The sequence below is a fragment of the Phoca vitulina genome, unplaced genomic scaffold (genome assembly GCF_004348235.1).
Source record: "Phoca vitulina isolate PV1807 unplaced genomic scaffold, GSC_HSeal_1.0 scaffold22, whole genome shotgun sequence".
Classification (NCBI taxonomy): domain Eukaryota; kingdom Metazoa; phylum Chordata; class Mammalia; order Carnivora; family Phocidae; genus Phoca; species Phoca vitulina.
The window spans coordinates 8,187,544-8,207,298 of NW_022589725.1; the positions used below are offsets into that span (position 1 = coordinate 8,187,544).

Sequence of the window (19,755 nt, forward strand, 5' to 3'; positions counted from 1 at the left end):
GCCAGCTTGCCCTGCCCCAGCCTCGTTGTCCTTGGTCCCTATTTCAAGGGCCATAGTGGAGCTCTCTTCCCCATCCTCACAGGGTCCCCAGAGGAGAGAGAAGCCTTCAAAAGGGCCAACCACCTGAACAAGCAGACTGATAAAGTGGAGACGGGGGTGGCCATGCGGATCCGCGTGGGCCAGAGCATGAACATGGGCAGTGACTTTGACGTCTTCGCCCACATCACCAACAACACGGCCGAGAGCCACACCTGCCGTCTCCTGCTGCATGCCCGCACCGTCAGCTACAACGGGGTCCTGGGGCCCGAGTGTGGCACCAAGGACCTGCTCAATCTTTCACTGGAGCCCTTGTCCGGTAAGGCCCTGCGTTCCCGGAGCAGTTACTGACCACCAAGCAACGATGCGCTAGGTAATGCGCTCAGCACCTGGCAGGTGCAGTGGACCTCGCAGATGTTTCTGTGGCACGTCCTCTGGGTCAGGTCCTGCCCACGTCCTTTATAACGAGCAACCCATTTAATTCTTATAACAAAAGTGGGAGGTGGATTCTTTTATTGCCCCATTCTCCAGATGAGAAGACTGAGCACAGAGAGGTTAAGGAACTTTCCCAAGGCCTCACAGTTAGGAAGGGACAGGACTGAGACTTGAACCTATACTCTTAGCAACCATACTGCTTTGGTCCATGTCACCTTCATGGGACCTCAGGTTACTTCCCTGGACGCAATACTGCCTGCTCTCAGCTCTTTGCTTCCCTCCGGCTCCCCCTACGGCCCCTGCGAGAGCCTCTCCTGTCTCTCGGGAGGTTCTCAGCCTCAGAGGGAAGGGGCTCTAGAACTTTCTGCCACGTGGGAGCTGTTCTGCGTCTGCACTGTCCAGACGCTGGCGGCCAGCTCCATGTGGCCGGTGAGCACTTGAAACGAACTGAGCACAACTGTGGAACTCGAGTCTTATTTATTTATTTATTTTTATTTTTTTAAGATTTTATTTATTTATTTGACAGAGAGAGACACAGCGAGAGAGAGAACACAAGCAGGGGGAGTGGGAGAGGGAGAAGCAGGCTTCCCGCTGAGCAGGGAGCCCGATGCGGGGCTCGATCCCAGGACCCTGGGATCATGACCTGAGCTGAAGGCAGACGCCTAACGACTGAGCCACCCAGGCGCCCCGGAACTCAAGTTTTAATTCCACTTCAAGTTAACCAGCCGCGTGTGGCCAGAAGCTGCCCTATTGGGCACTGTAGCTCTGGGAGCAGTGAGAAGAGAATGGCCCGGCCCCCGGGGAGGAAGTGTTTTCCTCCCGGCCTGAACTTCTCCTCCGACCTGGCCTCCCTGTGAGGCAGATCCCCTGCCCTGTTCTGGGGTGAAATAATGTCAATAGCCGACCCAGTCTGCAGTCCCCGGACAGAGCCTCTGTCGCTCAAGCCTCCTGGTCAGAAACCCGCACACACGCCTCCTGGGTCTCTTTCCCTGCCTGGCTTGGTCACTGCACCTGATAATCTTCCTAAACACAAGCCTGAGGCCCTGGGAGGGGTTGTGGCCACTCAGGTCACTTAGTGAGGCAGCGTAGAGCCTGGTGTCCTGCCCCCCAGCCACCTGATCCTGGTTTGTGCTTGGGCAGCCTTCAGGCCTGAGGAGGCAAAGGGGTCTTGGTGGTGGGGTCTTCTGATCGTCCTCTGAGGGGTAGTGTGAACACTCTTCATCCTGGGGCTTCAGAGAGGAGGGTCCCACTTGCTGGGTCACCTGGGCAAATGGCTGCCTCCCTGAACCTCAGTGTCCCCATGAGGCCTGTGGCAGTCATGACCCTGCAGTGTAGGACTGTCCGGTGGGCTGGGGGGGGGGGGGCGGGGTGCGTGCACAGAATAGGTGCTCCATACCCGGGAGCCGGCATGCTCACATGCGGAGCTGGTGGAGAGGCCCAGGGCGCGGAGGGCTCTGTGTTTATGGAGTCTGTTTGCCCTCGCCTGGCCCCTACTCTTGCCTGTCAGACGCATGTTTCCTCCCCTTCGTTACCTCTGCCTCTGCCCTTGGCCCCCAGCGGTCTGGTGTGAGGGCCACGGCCCTGGAGTTCCTCAGAAGGCCTGTCTGTTCCAGGCCTGGAGTCCGTGGAAGCGACAGTGCCACCTCCTGGTTTCTCTGTCTCGGGCCCACCACGAGCACTCCTGGGACCGCGTACCCAGAGCAGACGGCCTAGCAGGGTCCCTGAGCAGGGGGAAGTCCTCAGGGGCAAAGCCAGGACAGGACCCCAACACTTCGGGCTGCTAGAACAGGTGTTCTGAGGCCAGCCAGGCCTGGCTTTGCCTCTGGCCTCCCCCACCTTCTAAATGTACAAACCTGGGTGGGATGAACTTGCTCTCGGAGCCTCGAATCACCCCCATCGTTCAATGGGGCAACAGCACACCGTCCTGATGGGCCGCTGGAAGGACTGGAGGAGACCGTGCGCTCAGGAAATATCTGGAAAGTATAAAATGGGGCCTGATCATGGGAAGGCAGAGAAGCCCTGACGGTCTGTCCTGAACACCTGCTGTGCCAGACGGCGGTCTCGGTGCTGGGCCCAGTGGCTCCTGAGCCCCTCCCAACCCCGATGGCATGCGAAGGACCCAGCTGTCACCTCTGCATCCTGGCCCCGGGGGCCCTCGGCAGGGGTCCATCCCTACGGGTATGTGCCGTGGCCAGCAAACCCAAGTTCTAGTTCCTACCATTCTGTCGATGGGTTGTGGGCCCCTGGGGATTTGTCTTCTCCGTTCCAGGCCTCAGGTTCCCCACTTGTAGGAAGGCTGTTTGATTTTGAAGAGCCCACCAGCCCCTGCGTGTGACTGTGCACCAGCAGGTTCTTCTCATGTTCGGATCCTCTTCAAAGGGAGGAACTGTCTTTCCTGGAATGTGTGGCATTAGGTGAACTCCAGCTCGGGCCAGCGATGCCGGAAGAACTTCCTTCCTGTTGAGTCACCCTTTGCCACCCAGTTACCACCTGGGCCCTTGGAGCATTGTTCTGCCAAGGCTCAGCCCAGCCTGTCGGTGTTTCCCATCATCCCGGGGATGTGTTCACGGCAGAGCGGTCCTCCTGCCTCGGCGACCCGTGAGGGGCGCAGCCTGCAGGGAGAGGGCGGAGGAGGGCAGGGGTCCTGTGTGTCGCCCTCGGGCTGCAAGGTGGGGCTAGTCTAGGATGCTCGGTCAGGCCTCCAGTGCCAAGCTCGGCCTCAGATAGAGGCTTTCACCACCCCGCCCCCCACCGTGACCCCAGACTTTGGCTGGCTTGCTTGTTATTCTTAGATGATAAGATCTGGGGAATTTCCAGAATGTGCTAATAGACAGGAAACCAGGCCTAGGACAGAGAGCCATCCCCACCCTTGCTTCCTTGCGCTGCTTCTCTCCCTTCCCCTTCCTGCCCCCACCCGTCCTCTCTCTCCTCCCCTCACCCCTCCAGGTAGGTCACTGGGAGTGCGGCCAATGTGGCCTCTGTGGCCACGCCCAGGGCACTTTCTAGAACAGGGCTAGTCATCTAAGGAACGACTGAGACTGGCTGTACATGTTTTCCTCTCTCTGCCAAGGCCATGACCCTTGGCCCATGGACCGAGGTTCTCAAAGGTCCGGCCCCACGCTGGCTTCAGCCTTCTGGAAAAGTCAACAGTTGGGGCCACATCCTCTAAGCTCCTGGAGGGCGGTGTTGTCCTTTCCCGTGTAGCTGGCCTGTTTCCACTCGGTTCCACCAGGCCCTGACCAGGGGATTTTCACTCCTTTCTGTCTTTTTTGGCAGAAGGTTGGGGTTTCTTCCCCCATGTCGTCTGCTCAGAGGTTGGGGCAGATCTACCCTGGGGATGAACAGCTGGGGCGCGGGGCAGGCCGGGGCTTAGACCTTGACCTGCAGCGAGGAGGTGGCTGTCCGTCAGGCCCCCACCGTCTTTCAGACGGACCCCGTGAGGAGCATCTCAGTGGTGCTTGCAGGCTCAGCACCCCTACCCCTCGCCGATCTCCCGCCTCAGCCTGGAGCCCTCGGCAGACAAGAATATCTAGCTGGAACTGAACGAGCCTGACTTGGCTTGTAGTTATTTTTGCCAGTTACCTTCTATTTATAGTAAATGAGACTGGTTTGCTGCAAATAAGGCAAAGCGTCCCCAGGCAAAAAAGGTTAAAAAGTATAAGGCGAGTGGACTGAGAGCAAAACAATGAGCAAATAATGAGGATATCCTCAGATGTGTGCAAATTCCGGCGAGTGGCTGGAGCCTGGTAGGGGAGTGAGGGGACAGATGGCAGGAAAAGAGGCAGCCACGTCTCCCATCATGGCCCAGGGTTGGCTGGGCTCCACTGAGCCCCAAGACCAGCCCTCCGGCGCTCCCATTTGAGGGGAGGTCCGAGGAGCCTTCCAGAAGGGGTTTGCCCAAGGCTCTCTGGGACTGAGTGGACGAGCACTTCGCGGCCAAGCCTGCAGATTCTCAGGCCTGTGCTCTTTGCTCTTCTTTCCTGCCTCCTGCAAGCTGACCCCTAGTGTCCTTGTGCCTCAGTGTTGTCAGAAAAATGGGGCTAGAAACCACACTTTGCTTCTCCGCGGTGGAAGGGGTTGGCTCTTCTCATCCCCTCATCACTGTGTGGCTTTGCTCTAAGTGTCCTCTGGTCTTAGCTCCTCCCAGCAGGTGCCAGATGTCCCAGGGAACAGAAGAGAAACTGAGAGGAGAGGGCACCTGCCCAGGCTCATACAGCCAGTCAGTGGCCGTGCTGCACCAGGTCTCCCGATCTGAGCACTTACTGGTGGAAGTATTTCTTCATCTGTAAAATGGGTACAATCCCACCAGCTTCATGCGGGGAAATTGAGGTCCTGAGAGGTGGAGTAACTTGCCCAGCATCACCAGCTGGCTAAGGGCAGAGAGGCAAGATCAGAACCCAGGCCTGTTGGAGCTCCAACACTTCCCCGACCAGCTGTCCTGCCTCCCCTCCCAGCTCCTTCCTGGGGACCCCCGAGCCAGGGCAGACGGGGGAAAAGGCCTGGGATCTGCTTATTCGTTCACTAGCTATGTGACCTCAAGCGCATTCTTTCCCCTCTCTGTGCCTCGTGGAGATGCCATGGGAGAGATGGGGGCCGTAAATCAGCTATCACGAGTGTTCTTCCCTCTCCTTTCCTGCAGAGAAGAGCATTCCCCTTCGAATCCTCTATGAGAAGTACTGTGAGTGTCTGACCGAGTCAAACCTCATCAAGGTGCGGGGCCTCCTCGTGGAGCCGGATGCCAACAGCTACCTGTTGGCCGAGAGGGACATCTACCTGGAGAATCCAGAAATCAAGATCCGGGTAAGGGGTGGGCTGGGCAGGGTATGGGGCTGGGGGCGGGGTCCCAGGACAGCTTCCCCCACCCCACACGCACATACCAGCAGCCCTGCCACCTCCAGATCTTTGATGCCCCAGGGTTCTTCAAATTCTAACTTCATCAAAGGAAAGCATCATGAAGCTGAAAGAATTTGGGACTCCTACCTCTAGGAATGAATCCTAGAATCCCGGAGTGGTGGGGGGGTGGAAATTAGGGATCTCAGAATCATGGACCCTTGAAAGCTAAGGTGAGATCCCCAGGCCCTGGGGCCCTAGTGGGGCAGGGAGAGGCAGAGGGTTTAAGGGCACAGACTCTGCAGTCTGACTCCCTGGGTTTGTGCATGGGTGGCCCTGGGCAGGTCACTCTGCCCCTCTGGACCTCGGTTTATTTGTCTGCAAGGTGGAGTTAATACTAGCACCTAGGTGTGTTGTACGAATTAAATGTGCATCCCAGGAAATGCATTATAAGGGCTCATAAGGGCTGACTATTCTTATCACCATCATCCTCGGCATCATAGTGATTCGCCTGGAGGAGCCACAGCCCCAGAATCCCAAATGCTGCAGTTACAAATAAGGGGTAAAGGGCAGAGGGGGCGGGAGTGAGCACTGCGTGCCACACACTCTGCTAGGAGCTTGCACATATTAGCTCAGTTAATCCTCAGGAGAGCCCTGCAGCAAGACATTTCTCTCCTAAGAAGAAACCAAGGCTCAGAGGGGGTAGTTACTTTCCCAAGGTCACACAGTGAGGAAGGGGTAGAGATCAGCCTGGCCCCAAAGCCTGTGATCTTTCCATCCAGGCCCTAGAACAAGGGAGGCACTTTCTACATCCCCCAAGTCACGTGGAGCCTCACTGCAGGTCCGTGAACGTCCGTGTTTTCTAGATGAGGAAATAGGCACAGAGGTGGGGAGCGATCGTGCCAGAGCGGAGCCAAATCGCAGCAAATATAGAGATGGCCCCGCCGGGCCCCGCTGGGCCCCTGCCTGCCCTTGAGGGTCTCAGGCTCCTCTCCCTCTGACATGTGTCCCGTCTTCCAGATCCTGGGAGAGCCCAAGCAGAACCACAAGCTGGTGGCTGAGGCGTCCCTGCGGAACCCCCTTCCCATGCCCCTGTTAGGCTGCACCTTCACCATGGAGGGGGCCGGCCTGACGGAGGAGCAGAAGATCGTGGACGTGTGAGTGCCGGTCACTCCAGCTGGGGGGCCTGGGAGCACAGGGCGGGTGCTGGTGGAGGGAGGGGCTGCCTGCAGGCACCAAACCCTGGCCAGTAACTCCCTCCTCTCATCTCCCACACACCCACCCACACACCTGCCTTCATACACCGACGTGACCATTCCCCAGCCCCTTAGGCACAGTCCCCACCTCGCATCCTCCCTGAGCACCCGTAGCACTCTAGCTGCAGTCCGTGCCCGTGTCCTCCCAGGCCTGAACAGTGAACACACTGAGTCACTAAGCACCCGCCTCTAGGGCCTCGTGCAAACACGAGCATCCACATCTGGAATGTGTGCACGTGCACACGTGTGGGTGTGTCCTCACAGATGCATATCTACATACACAAGTACAAGCAGAGATCCTTTTACTTTTTTATTGTATTGTAACTTACATACAGTAAATAACACAAGTCCTGTATGTACAGCTCAGGGCATTCTTACACACGGAGTCCCCTGAGTGTACCCACTCTTACCCCAAAGCACAGCGTCCACTTCCATGCACACGTGCACACACGCGGGCCCCTCTGCACGTGGGAGGGCAGATTGCCCAGGCTCTTGGAGAGTGGTGAGTGGGCCCATTTTGTTCTTGTTGCATGAAGTTGAGGCTCTGTGCTAAGTCCCCAGTAGTCACATGTTATCCTGGCCTCTCCACAGCCCGGACTCCGTGGAGGCGGGGGAGGAGGTCAAGGTGAGAGTGAATCTGCTGCCACGCCATGTGGGCCGCCATAAGCTGGTGGTGAACTTCGAGAGTGACAAGCTGAAGGCCGTGAAAGGCTTCAGGAACATCATCATTGGTCCCGCCTAAGGGCCATGTGCCCAGCCCCGCCTCAGCCAGCTAAGAGCCCCTAACTTGACCCCAATTTTTGTTCCAAGCTAATGCACCAATTGCCCCCTCTTGGGCCCCAGACCTCAGAGCCTGTGGGGGCTCTTTGGAATGGAATGTATTACTGGCTTATCTTGTGCCTCTGAGCTTGGATCCCCATCGCCCTTTAACTGTGAAGAATGTTCTGTGCTTCCCCCTTAGGAGCACTGCCCTTGGCTGACTGGGTCTGGGGTGGGGGAGGAGGCACCCATGCCTCCCTTTACAACCCAAATGCTGTTGGAAACCACTGACCACCCACCATATTGTTTGGTTTACTCCAGAGCCCTTTGGAACCAGCAAAGGGAGACAGTGTGCCCATTGACCAGATCCCAGGCAATACACAGGCCCCAGGAGCCCTTGGGAGAACCAGAGCAGGTGCAGGTGGAGTCCCAGGAAAGGCCAGAGCCGAGATCCCCTCACATCCCAGCAGCCCTGGCCCAACCTTCCCCACCACCACCATTGTGAGGCACCTGCGATGGGCTGGGCACTTCCTGTGCTTGCTAGTGCTCACATGGCTACTGACCCATTTAAGTGACCATGGGAAATCACAGAGTAGGAGCTGCTTTCTCGGTGAAGACACTGGGGCTTGGAGGAGGGAGAGGCAGCTCACTCTGCACCAGCAGGCTATTTGCAAGGCTGGGTAGTAGGACGGCACTGGAACACAGCCCAGGACTTCTGACTCCGAGTCCAGCTCCCCATTCATGGCACCAGCCCTGACCTGAGAATATTAAAGAGGCCATTTGGGACCTGAGCAGAAACGATACAGTTGGGGTGAGGTAGGGAGGAGATTGGAGGGGTCAGAGCCCTGGGTTTGAGCCCCAAGTCCAATCAGCCACCGCTTTCCCCTCTCTGGGTCTCAGGTTCCTCATTGGGCAATGGAGTATTGACCCAGCTCCTGAGCAAGGCCCTCTCAGCTCTGCTCTTCCAATGCTTATAAGACCCAGACTTGCAAATGACAGCAAGTCCTCCTCCCTGGCTCCACAGAGCCTGAGGCCACGGGCCTAGATGTTTCTGAGTGTGAAACCCTGACCATGACCAAACCTTCCCACCCCCAGCCCTGTCTGGGTCCCCTGTCTGTGCCCAGGCACCTTCCTTCAGACCAGTTTTGGGGAAGAGAGCTCCAGAGGCCCCTGTCCTCCCCGTGAACCTGCCCACTGCAATGCCTAGACTTCATGAGAGACTTAGCCGCCTGTGTTGGTCACTAACCAACAAAGTTAGCACCTCAGCCGCCCCCTTTCTGCAGGGCTAGGGCCCAGGAACACAGCCCTCGCCCTAAGCTCCGAGAGCCCATGGGCTGTCATCTCTGACTCTATCTCCCACTCTCTCCATGTGACTGGGCTGGAAGAGGGATGAAGGAGAATGCTCTATCCGGGGTGGGGTCACAGCCTCCAGGGCCCCCAAAATCTCAGAGGGGAACTTGGAGAAAGTCATTCTGATGCACGTAGAACTTTCTGATTTGCACAGCGAAGGATCACAAAATAAGCCCACATGTATATGTTCTTACAAAGGTTGCAGTGATTCTCTATGGTTCTGTAAATGTTTTTGGATTCCAAGCAGGAAGTAGATGCACTTTTGAGCCACAAAGCATGAGCACCGAAATAAAAGCGTTTGCTTTGCACATTCAAACAAGGTCTGGTCTGGTCCTTTTTCCGCTTTTGAGGAGGGTGGGTAGGTAGGTGAACTCACCCACATTGGGACCAGCCACCTCCTCCTGCCCAAGAGTCTTTCCCCAGCCTCAGCTCCCCCACTTCCCAGGTCGAAACTTAACTGGCATTCAAGCTTCTACCCAGTCCAGCTCCATCTCTAGCCTCTTCCTCCAACAAATCATGTTTGGACCACAGTAAATTTCCTGACTCCCTCAAATGCCCTGGGCACCTGTCAACCTCTTAGCTTTTGCCTGGGTATTTCCCTGAGCATGGAGTGCTCTTCCTCTTCCTTATCCATCTGGTAAACTCCTACTCATCCTATAATGCTTAACACCAAAGTCACTTCTTCTGTGAAGCCTTCCTAGATTTCTTCTCAGCACCCCCCCACACACACACCAGAGCCCTGGAACATGGACCAACTCAAACATTTATCACCATGAATTTTAGTTCCATGTTGCTGTATCTGTCCCCCTTCCCATCCTATCTGAAGTCCCCAAGAACATCGTATCTGAAGTCTGTCTCTTAAATAGACTCCAATAAATGCTGAATTGATAAACCGATGTGTTTCAGCTCAGCTCTCGTAAGACCAGGGCTGTCCAAGAGAGCGAGCTCGGGAGCCACAAATGCAAAACTCTAGTAACTTAAATTTTTCTAGTGGCCACGTTAAAAAGAGTAAAAAGAAACAGGTAAAATATGTCTTAATGATGTATTTTATCTAACCTAGTATGTGTGAAATATTATGTCAACATGTAATCAATATAAACAGTGAGATCTTTTACATTCTTTTCATACCAAGTGTGTCAAACGCGGCCTCTGTTTTACATTGACAGTCCGTCTCGATTCGGACCAGTCGCGTTTCAAGTTCTCCACAACCACAGGTGGCTTCTAGACTGGGATTGTAGAAGTAGGGGAACTTGGCCACTCACCTCATTCCCCACTGACCAGCCACCAATAAATGTTTGTTGATTGAATAAACAATGGAGGACAGTCTCTGCCCTGGGGGAACTCCTGTTGAAACACACTACACGCACCTAAGAAAATAAATCAAAATGAAAACATGACGTCGTCACATTTTCTGGGTACTGAATCCTTCTGTCCCCTGAAAACTACAGCTTGTCCTGGCCTACGTGGCCTGAGCAGTTTATCAGTTAGTGACCGGCTGGAAAACAGAAACCTCTGGGCCATTTCAGGCTGAGAGGATGAGGGACATGGGTTCCAAAGGCATCCGACGGGCAGGAAGAGTAGAAGGGAGATGGCAGGTGACAAGGCAGCCACCATCCAGAATGGTCGGGAGCCCCTAGCCGAGCCGGCACTCACCCCCTGCCTGCTGGAGCCAACAGGGCTGCCCGAATGTCTGAGGTCCGCCCAAGTTGGCCGGCCCGGCTACAGCATGAGCTGGAGGGGGGCAGGCATCTCTCCTCCTCCTGCCTTCTCCCCACTGGCAAAGCCTGACCAGAAACGAGCTGGCCACGGGCTCTGGAAAATATCATTTTCAGGCTTCCAGCCCCCCTGAAAAACAGATGGCTAAGCAAGGGTGGGGCGTGGGGATAGAATTGAGTAGCTGATGCCTATCGCTGTTCCCTCTGCTAAGCTTTGCCGTCATCTCTACCTAAGGAACTCTTAATCAGCCTTCAAGACCCTGCTCCAAGGAGGCCTCCTCTGGGAAGCCTTCCTGGACTGCGGCCAATGGCTTCAACCTCTGGTTCTCCTGGGTCTATCATAGGTAGCATTTGCTCCACTCAGCAGCCTGGATTAGGAACAGCTGTTTGTGTGCCTGGCCGGGGCTCTGGAGCACCCCAAGAGCAGAGTCAGGGCACACGCCCTGCAAGGGGGTCACCAGGTGGACTCAGGACTGCTGACTTTGCCTCCAGGCCTGACACCTCCCCCCTAAAACGCAAGGGCAAGGCTGCTTCAGCAAAGTCGGCCGATGCTGAGCAGATTCAGAGGCCTCTCCTGACCAGCCCCCATGCCTGTCCCACCCCTGGGAGCCTACTAGCCAGGAACCCAGGAAGGAGAAAGGCCCTGCTGCTCCTATTGGCCCATTTTACAGACAAAGAAAAGGAGCCTGAGCTCCTGCTCCCAGAACCAGGGGATGGCTGAGTCCAGGCCCCTACAGTGCAGGGCTATGCCCTGCTCCACGACGGCTCAGAGCCCTGGGCTCAGAGGCCTGGGTGCTGGAGCCACAGACCCAGGATCAAAGCCTGGCTCTGCCATAGATTCAGAGTGTGGCTTCAGGCAGGTTCTCAACCTCTCTGTACCTCCGCTTTCTTAGCCGTTGAATGGGGATGATATGGTGTCTCCTTCCATGACCAGTATGCAGGCTCAAAACAATGACACACATAAACTAGCTGACTCTTACATGTTATAATCCTAAGAGCCAACTTCACGTCAGGAACCTTTCTGTGCATTGAGCTCTTTCCTCCTCGGATAACCCTAACAGGTTGTTGCCCCCATTTTACAGATTCTATAGTCACAGAGCTGGGACTGGCACCCAGGCAGCCTGCCCTCCCCAGCACACAGCCTAGCCCTAGCCCAGGAGAGGTCTGATTTCCACCCGAACCCTCCCTTCCCACGTACTCCAGGACGCGTGGCGCAGCGTACTCCACACAAGCTCTGACAGGCCTCAGTGGGGATCTGATTGGGTCCATCTCCCCACCCCTAAAAGTACCTCTCCTCTCCAGCTGCTCTTGCTTTCCTAGGATGCCTGCCAGCTCACCCCTCAGCCTCAGGCCAAGCCTAGAATAACAGAATATTGACAGAGTCCAAAAGGGAGGGGCCTCGGGAAGCGGGCCAGGTGGCAGCCTCCTAGAAGTACATGCACCTTGGGGCCAGGACTGGGTCAGCACATACCCTATCCTGGCTTCCCCACTTCCCTCCCACACAGGCCTGGGCAGATGCCCAGACACACACTCTCGGGAGAGTGTGAGACCTGGTGTTCTGTTTCAAGAAGAAAAGCCCAAAGAGACCCATTAAAAGCAGAGGCAGTGAAAACAATCATCATTGTTTTCAATCATTTGCACGGCCTCGAATACAGGGGAGCTATGATGACACATAACAATACAATGAATCTCACGGACCTGGTGCTGACCAAAAGAAGCAAACACAGAAGACCGTGAACTACGGAACTGCCCTCATAGGAAGTTCACGAACGGGCAGAACTCATCTGTGTTCTCCTTGGCGGGGAAGACGGGGCTGGAGCGCAAGGGGACTGGGGGGATGGGGATGGGTTTCGATTTCCTTCATCTGGGCGCTCAGTACCAGGTACATTCAGCCACGCACAATGGTGCTCTTTTTGCGTGTAGGGCTTACCGCAGTAAAAGTTCAAAAGATAGAGTACTCCTAGATTCTAAAATTAAGTCTCAAGGGGATGGAGAAAAGGGACTTGGATTCCAGAGTTCTCTCTTCTTTTTCTTCTTCTAGGAGATGGGATACCAGGAGGTATTCCTCCCAGGGCTATCCTGAAGCTTAAGCAAGATGCTTCCTGTGTAAATACAAGGGATTTTGAGTAACTCTTCCGCTATGAACAGGGCATGGCACATCAGCCACCAATGAATGTAATGAATGAATGGACGCAAACTGTGTTTTTATGATCTCAGTTAACCCTCAGAAGGGACCATAGAGACTACTATACCATTTCCCAGATGGGAAGACTAAGGTTCAGAGACGTAACACAGCTCACCCGTAACATGCTGACGTAACATCAGCAGGTTGATGGCAGAGAGCAGGAGTTAGAATCCAGTTGACTCTCCCATGCAGAAGACTCTGCAAAGTGGAAGGGAAGACTGGGTTCCCAGACCCCGGGCACTGCAAATGGCAAGCCTCCCCACCATCAGCACCCTGAGGGTCTGAGAAAGCCAGAGCCAGGAACCTGGGCTCACAATCGTAGTTACCATAGGACCCAGCATTTCCGCTCCTAGGTATATACCCAAGAGAACTGAAAACATGCCCACCCAACAAGTTCTACATGAATGTTTACAGCAGCACTATTCACAATAGCCAAAAAGTGGAAACAACCCAAGTGTCCATCAACTGATCACTGGATAAATAAAATGTGGTGCACCCATGCAATGGACTATTACTCAGCCACAAAAAGAAATGAAGTACTAATACAGGCTACACCATGGATGAAACTTGAAAACACTATGCTCAGTGCAAGAAGCCAGTCACAAAAGACCACATGTCGTATGTGAAATGTGCAGAATAGACAAACATATGGAGACAGAAAATGGATGGGTGGTTGCCTGGGGCTGAGGGGATGGAGGGCTCGTGGGGGCTGGGGGAGGGGAAGGGGGTTGACACCGAAAGGGTACGGGGTTTCTTTTTGGAGTGGTTAAATGTTCTCAAAGTAATTGTGGTGATGGATGTACAACTCTGTTCTAAAAGCCATTGAATCATCTACTTTAAAAAAGTGAACTGTAACATATGTGAATTATATCTTAACAAAGCTATTTTTAAAAATAATTAATAATGTTCGGGGGGAAAGAAGGCTGAGACCTGGAATCACAGACTTGATTCTGATTCGGGAGGTCTGCCTGGATGTGCTGGGCGACGTTGGGTAAATCTCTTCCCTCTCTGGGCTTTAGTTGCCCCTGCGTCACCTGGGAGAGGAGAGAGTAGGAGCAGAGGAGTCGTGAAGTGCCATTGAGCTGGACATATTATCACACTGTTCACAACAACTGTCCAAGATCATGTCTGCTCGTTGCCCACCCTGTGAGGTGGCAGTTGGGGGGGGGGGGCATGTATTCCAGGGGCTGGCAAACCCTTAACCATTCACCGAGATCTTTGCAGATCATCTGGGCTCGCCAGCGGCGTTTCATCAATATCTATCAATATCCTTTAAAGATGGCAGAGGAGCTGCTTCTCCAAACATGGCTCCCGGCCACTGCTCTGGGTCAGGACGGACACCAGAGGCTTGGAGGGAAATCCCAGGTTCTCTCCATGCCATTAGTCAGTCCCGACTACATGCCAGCTCCTTCCAAAGTCATCATGGAGTAGACAGACAGACAGACAGAAGGACCGAGGAGAAATACCACCCAGGCCAGTTGAGATAAATCTGCCTTCACTTGGTAAGTGAACCCCTCTTACAGATGGGAAAACTGAGGCACAGGTGGGTCAAGGCCTTGCCCACGGTCCCAGAGCCAACGACTAAAGCCCAGCCTGTCCTCTTTCCACTCTTTCTGAACAAGCCTAAGTGCCTACTATGTGCTCAGCCTCTGGTGCTCATCAGAAGGGATGAGAGGTGCCCTGGGACCAAGGGTGGGCAGCCTACCCAGGAGTCCTGGGCATGTGTCCCATCCCCCCGCTTTCTTGAGCTGTGTGACTTTGAGGAGCCACTTACCCCTTCCAGACCTCTGTTGCACTGGGGCTCCCAATCTCGGCCCTGTTACCGAACCCAGAGATGTGGTTATAGAAGGGAACAGGCCTAGTAAACTGTAAAGGCCTGGGGGACACAGAAGCCAACAGAAACTCTGGCCCCAATCTGAGAAAGGTGAGATCAGGGTAGGCGGCCAAGGCTCATGTATTCAGTCAGTGCCTGCTCCAGGTGAGCAAGGGGGCTGCTGCCTGCATGGAATGATGAAGACAGACCAGGGTAGGGCTGTGGCTTGGACACACCTGGACGGATGTGAGATCCGTTGAGGACAGTCAGTCACTCAACATCTTCTTTGCTCCTGCTCTGTGCCAGGGGCCACATTCGGCCTGGGGATACAGCGGACACCACGACAGACGTGTCCTGCAGAGCACTCAAGCAGATCATCAGTGTGAGGTGAGATGTGCCAGAAGGAGAGAACCGAGGCTCATGACGATGGGGGCCATCATGACAATCTTATGGACAAGGGTGCCAAGCACCCTTTCAACTGCGTTATGTGCATTAACTTGCCGGGTCCTCACGTTGCCCCACCACGTGGGAGCTAGCATGGCCTACTTCACTCTACAGGTGAGGAAACTGAAGCCCAGAGAGGTTGAGTGACGTGTCCAAGGTCACACAGCTAGAAGATGGTGGAGTCAAGAGGTCAACCCAGGCAGGCTGGGTCCACAGTGACTGCTCCTAAGCTCCAGCTCTGTCATCATTTGTCTCAGGACATGGCCTTACAAAATGAGGGCAGAGAAGGCCTTCTGAGAAGCTGATGTGGAAGCTGAGACCCTAAAAAGTAGGAGATGGGCAGGGGCCAGAGGTCCTTTCCCGGGAAGCTGGTGACACCTGAGCTCTGGGCCCCTCGCTCACGGGGGCCTGTTCACCAAAAGCAGCTGTTGAGCACTGCAGGCGGCGAGGGGAGCCAGGTCGCTATCAGGAAGCACTTCCATGTAAGCATTTCTGGGAAACAGCCTCAAAAAAATCTCACAAGAAAGGAATCTGAAGCTTGAAAGTCTCCAGAAATTTGTTATGATTTCTTTTCACATTCTTAATAAATATTCACTTTTGTACCCAATGTTATATTCAAAATTCTATTTTATATTTTTTCTCTTAAAGATAGTCCCCTGGGGCGCCTGGGTGGCTCAGTCCATTGGGTGTCCGCCTTCGGCTCAGGTCATGATCCCAGGGTCCTGGGATTGAGCCCCACGTCGGGCTTCCTGCTCAGCAGAGAGTCTGTTTCTCCCTCTCCCTCTGCTCTGCTCATGCTCTCTCTCACTCTCCTTCTCTCTCTCAAATAAATAAATAAAAATCTTTAAAAAAAAAAAGATAGTCCCCTAAAATCAAAATTAAGACCACAATGTGATAACACAGCCTACTCACCAGAATGGCTAAAATGGAAGAGGCTGTATATATAATCTCTCTTTCTGTCTACATCACACACACACACAAAGTGTCCATGAAGATCTGGAACAAGAACTTTCCTATGTGGCCGGGAGAGGAGTGTAAATTGGCAGGACCACTTTGGAAAATGATTTGCGGTATCTTCTAAAGCCGAACGTTCACTTGTCCCGATGGGGTGGCAATTCTTCTCACGGATGTTTACCCAACAGAAATGAGTCCATGTATCCTCCAAAAGACATGGGCAAGAATGGCTTTTTTTCGTCATATCCCAAAGCCGAAAACAACCTAGAGGCCCAAACCCAGTGGGAGAGGCATCTAAAGGGCAGTGCAGGGGCTCTAAGCACCCGCACAGGGATGAGAAAAGACAACGTCTGGCTCCAGGCAACAGCTTGCCTGACTCTCACAGACGTGTTAAGCAAAAGATGCCCGACACAAGGTACACACCGAATGATTTCATTCATGTGAAGCGCAACGCCAGGCAAAACTCCTCTGTAATGTAAGAAGTGGTTGCCACTGGGTGATGGGTGATAAACTAGAAGGGGCCCTGGGGGCAGGTGTCTGGGTGCCTGTAACGGTCTGATTCTTGACTATGGTGTCGGTTTACACAGACGTGTTCAGTTTGGTGGAATTCATCGAGTCGTACACTTAGTATGTGGAACTTCTCTATATGTATGTCATATTTAATGACACACACACCCCCCGCCCACACACACACAATGGTAAAAACTTCAAGGCCCTTAAAACTTGCACTTGCCGTCGAGACCAGAGAAGCAATTTATCCTCTGGCAGCCACTGCCACTGGAGGGTTGTGGGCAGCGGGTGATAATGACCTCCTGGATGCTTTAGGAAGCTCCCTCCAGCTGCCTGGGAGGGAGTGGGAGCACCAGGGTGAAGACGGAGTGGGGGATGTGGAGTGGCCCAGGGCAGGGGGATGAGTCTTCCTTGGTGGGACCTCAAGGGCAAGACAGGCATTGGGGAAGTGGAGGGATTGTTTGGGCAAAGAGGAGACGGGACTTGAACAGGGACAACCAGTGTGGGAAGCTGAGGGGAAGAAGGAGGTCTGGTCTCTGATGACTTCACAAATAACCAGGTATCCTGGCACCACCAGGCCAGGCTCTACCTGGAAGCCACTAAATCCCCCTTCATTCCTTCCCAGGCCTGGCCAGCCCAGCTCACGCAAGCTCTAAGGGGCCCACAGCCAGCTCTTGGCAGCCACTCACACCCTCACAGCCCTGAGAGTTTGTCTCTCTTCAGTCATGACTCTGGTTTTTCTTTCTCTTTCTCTTTTTTTTTTTTTTTCCTATTTTATTGATCCAAGCCTGCATGAGGGCCTCCTTGGGGCAGACCTCAAGCTTGATGATATTTTATCTCATGTCATCAAGGTCCCTGCTGGCCCTGGTGAAGTGGGTGGCACTAACCCATTTTATGGATGAGGATAGTGAGGCTTGATGAGGTGAAGTGACTTGGGGCCAAGATCACCCACCCAATAAGGAGCAGAGCTAGATTTTACAATGATGCCAATAGCAGCTGCCATCTCTTAGCGCTAAGTGGGGCCAGACCTATGCCAAGCACTGTGCACGCATTCACTCATCCAGTCCCCACAATGACACAGTGGAGGAAGCAGCAATTATGATCAGCCCCTTAAAAAACTTGTTTATGGAAATCTTGCATACATGTGCAGAAAAGTACACAAACTAATAGCCCAATGGGTTTCCACAAACTGAACCACCCAGGGGACCAGCACCTAGGTGAACAAAATAGAACGACTGATACAACACCAAAAACACAAGTGCTAAAAGAGAAAACTGATAAATTGGACTTCATAAACGCTTAATACTTTGGTGTTTCAAAGGATACCAGCAAGAAGGTGAAAAGACAACATGTAAGTTGGGGAAAATATTTGAAATCGTGTAACTCATGAGAGTCCAGTAGCCAGAATATATAAAGAACTCTTGGAACTCAACAATAAAATGTCAAAGAACCCAATTTAAGAATAGGCAAAGGATTTAAATAGGCATTTCTCAGAAGATCTACAAATGGCCAATAAGCACATGAAGAGAGGCTCGACATCATTAGCCATTGGGAATCGAAAATCAAAATCACAAGCTGCCACTTCACACCCACCAGATGGCTGTGATCAACAAGACAGATGTGAGAGAGGATGTAGAGAAATTGGAGTTCTCATAGGTGCCTGCTGGAAATGAGGTGGTGCAGCTACCTTGGAAAACAGTTTGACAGTTCCTCAAAAGGTTAAACATAGTTACCATTTGACTCATCCATTCCACTCTTAGTGGAATCAGAAAATAAAAACATACCTGCACATAAAAGTTGAACACAGATACTCAGGGCGGCATTATTCACAGTAGTTAAAAAGTGGAAATAACCTAAATGTCCATCAACTCACAAATGGATAATAAAATGTGGGGCATTCATATAATGGAATATTATTCCACAACAAAAGAGAATATGGTGCTGATTCATGCTACAACGTGGATGAGCCTGGTAAACTTTAGGCCTACATGAAAGAAGCCAGTCATAAGAGATTATATATTGGATGATTCCATTTATACGAAATGTCCAGAATAGACAAATAGACAGAAAGTAGATCAGTGGTTGTCTAGGGCCACGGGGTGGGCCAGGGAGGGGGTGGGGTCAAGAGGATAGGGAGTGACTGCTAATGAGTACTTTCTTTTTGGAGATGATGAAAATGTTCTAAAATTAGGTTATGGTGATGGTTGTGTAACTCTTAGATACACTTTAAAACCACTGAATTGTACATTTTAAGTGGATGAACTTTCTGGTATATAAATTATATCTCCATAAACATAAAAAGATATTCCATGCCTTCATGCTGCTCCCATGCCTGAATTGTTCTTACCTTCTTCTATTTCTCTGAACGTCCAAAAATAACTGGTTTCCAAGGCCCAATTCAAATGCCATTCCAAAGATTGCCTGGATCCATTCCCATCAGACATAATTTCTCTCTCCTCGGAACTCTTGTGGCAATTCACATCATTCACTCAGTGATGATTTATAAAGGCACGTATCAGATGTCTGGCACTCATTACATTCCACGTGATTTTTGAAGTGCCCATGTCATCTCTGCTACTACACTGTAACCTTTTGGAGAGAGGAGACTGTATCTTGTTCTCTTCTATGAACTCATAACCCAGCTACGTGACCGGCACACATGGAAGGTATGTGGAATTCATTCTAAATTTCCCTTTCCTCCCATCACCCCTCCCACTAGGAAACATAAGGATATAAAATGGTGGAGGGCGCCTGGGTGGCTCAGTTGGTTAAGCGACTGCCTTCGGCTCAGGTCATGATCCTGGAGTCCCTGGATCGAGTCCCGCATCGGGCTCCCTGCTCGGCAGGGAGCCTGCTTCTCCCTCTGACCCTCCCCCCCTCATGTGCTCTCTCTCTCTCATTCTCTCTGTCTCAAATAAATAAATAAAATCTTTAAAAAAAAAAATAAAATAAAAAAAATAAAATGGTGGAAAGTAAAAGGATGGAATAAAATACAGCTTGCAAAAGAACTGTGGCATGACTATATTAATATAAAATAAAAGAAGCTTTGTCATTGAAAGTATTACCAGAGATAAGAAGGGCACCATATGATAAAAAATGTTTTAGTAAACTATTTTAATTTTATAAACACCTAATGGCATAGTTCAAAATGGACAAAAGAGAAATTGACAGAACTATTAGAAATATTCAAATCCAAATCGGAATGGAAGATTCAATATATCTCTCTCAGAATTTGGCCGGACATGGAGGCAAAAAGTCAGTAGAGGGATAGGTTATGCAACGGTGACCAAAAAAAAAAAAAAAATCCCAAAGTCTTGGTGGCTTAATACAACAAAGGTTTATTTTTTACTCACACAAAGTGCAGTGGTCAGGCAATTCTTAGGGCCGTTCTCCTCCGTGCAGTGACCCAGGGATCCAGGCGTCTCTCACCACATGGCTCTGTCATCTCAGTGTGCTTCTAAAGAAGAA

The 19,755-nt window shown here is 52.4% G+C and overlaps 1 protein-coding gene across 1 annotated transcript in view; it reads left to right on the top strand.

Annotated features, from left to right (window-relative positions):
* Positions 1 to 8,993, top strand: part of TGM2 (transglutaminase 2) — a 33,068-nt gene extending 24,075 nt beyond the window's left edge. The window contains exons 10-13 of the mRNA XM_032419767.1: positions 83 to 355; positions 5,111 to 5,271; positions 6,322 to 6,458; positions 7,149 to 8,993. Of these exons, the coding sequence (XP_032275658.1) occupies positions 83 to 355; positions 5,111 to 5,271; positions 6,322 to 6,458; positions 7,149 to 7,299 (722 nt within the window). The 3' untranslated portion in view covers positions 7,300 to 8,993. The remainder of the gene's footprint in view (positions 1 to 82; positions 356 to 5,110; positions 5,272 to 6,321; positions 6,459 to 7,148) is intronic.
* Positions 8,994 to 19,755: the final 10,762 nt, after the last annotated feature.